Genomic DNA, 1,627 nt, shown 5'->3' on the forward strand with positions numbered 1-1,627 from the left:
ACCAAGATTTTGTTGTTTCCTTCATCAGCTGAACACAAAGGCCCAACTGACAGCAGCTGTGGGCCTGCTTCCCCTGCCTGGAGAAAGTGACCATGTGAAGCTTGGGCAGGTGTGCAGTGTGGCTGGATGGGGCAGGATCTCTGAGAATGAACAGACAAGCAAGCTGCATGAGGTGGATCTTACCATTCAGGGACACTTCCAATGTGAGTGCCGCTTCAGGAATTATTACAGGACATCTCAGTTGTGCGTGGGAGATCCACAGAAAATGATGTCTTCCTTTAAGGTGAGATTTAGCATTAGCCTGAAGACCTGGGATGTAAATATCCTCACTAGCAATAGGGGGAATGACTTCACCCACTTTTCTGAGATAACAAGAGTACCAAACTACCTAGTGACTCAGTCATCTGTGAGATTCCCAGGGCTAAGTCAGAAATGTGTTCCTGCAGAAAGATGAATTTGTGACTCCTTATTCCATCCCAAAAGGATAGGTAGCCTAGGGGTTAGAAACATCACTGTTATCCCAAAGGTGCTCTTCAGGAGAAAGATAGGCTATCTCCTGAGCAATTGAGCATCTATAAAATCTCACTGGTGGATCAGTTATGGGTCAGTTCACAGTTGACAGCAAAACAACAACAATAACATGTCACCTCAAACATCCCTAAGGCACAGAGATCTTCCATTCAGCTTCTACTTTAAAGATTTGTAGTTTGAACCGTATCAAATGTGTTCGTAAACTTTATTGGGAAGAAAACCCAGTGAGCAGTTCGACTCTACAACATTTAGGATTACTATGCACTGAGATGTCTAGAACTGGTTTGAATTTTTTTTTCCATTTAATGTAGGAGAAGTAGAGAGCATTGCCCCACTCACCTAGGCACACATGCAAGGAAATTCTCTCCATCCACGTTGAACAGTGAAAACCATGAAAATACTCAAGAGCTGTCATCACCCTGGTCAATGTACTGTCTTCCATCAACCATCTGCTTTTCCGTAAACAGTAGGCTGGAAGCAAAATTCCACCGCTCCTTAGAAGGCAAGAGTCCTGAGATTAGAGAAGGAGATAGATCACAACCTAGACATGAAACAACAATAATGTCAAGCATCAGATTTTGGCACCCTGGGGGCTTCCCAGGGAGACCTATAATCTCCCTCTCTCCCCTGTTTTTACCTCATTGGGGCAGTTTTCTCCCAGAATGTAGAGGAAGGCAGGACCAGCAGAACAATTAACTCAGCCTTTCCTCTCTGTTCCCAGGGAGACTCTGGAGGCCCCTTGGTGTGCAACAATGTAGCCCAGGCCATTGTTTCCTCTGGAAGTGAAAAAGGAGCTCCACCAAGTATCTTCATCAAAATCTCCAGTTTTTTACCCTGGATAAAGAAAACAATAAAAGGTCTCCACCTGGAAGAATCACCCTGAGCCCCTCTATGCTGGATCATCTTCTCTTAACAGCAAGAAGCTTAATAAATGTGTCTTAACTGCAAGGAAATGATTGTGTCTTCATTATTCACTTACATATTTAGCAGACAGCAATTCTAGATGAGGGAGCTCTGGAGACCTAGTGGGTAAGGAGTTGCACTGCCAAACCAAGTTTAGGCAGTTCAAATCTACCAAATGCCCCAAGGAAGAAAG

General features: G+C 44.3%; 1 protein-coding gene across 1 annotated transcript in view; it reads left to right on the plus strand.

Annotated features, from left to right (window-relative positions):
• The window catches only part of LOC102845578 (granzyme H-like), a 3,067-nt gene extending 1,653 nt beyond the window's left edge, over positions 1–1,414 (plus strand). The window contains exons 3-4 of the mRNA XM_006903064.1: positions 136–283; positions 1,253–1,414. Of these exons, the coding sequence (XP_006903126.1) occupies positions 136–283; positions 1,253–1,414 (310 nt within the window). The remainder of the gene's footprint in view (positions 1–135; positions 284–1,252) is intronic.
• The last annotated feature ends 213 nt before the right edge of the window (positions 1,415–1,627 follow it).

Source organism: Elephantulus edwardii, unplaced genomic scaffold (genome assembly GCF_000299155.1).
Source record: "Elephantulus edwardii isolate Elephantulus edwardi_28Jun2011 unplaced genomic scaffold, EleEdw1.0 scaffold00503, whole genome shotgun sequence".
Classification (NCBI taxonomy): Eukaryota; Metazoa; Chordata; class Mammalia; order Macroscelidea; family Macroscelididae; genus Elephantulus; species Elephantulus edwardii.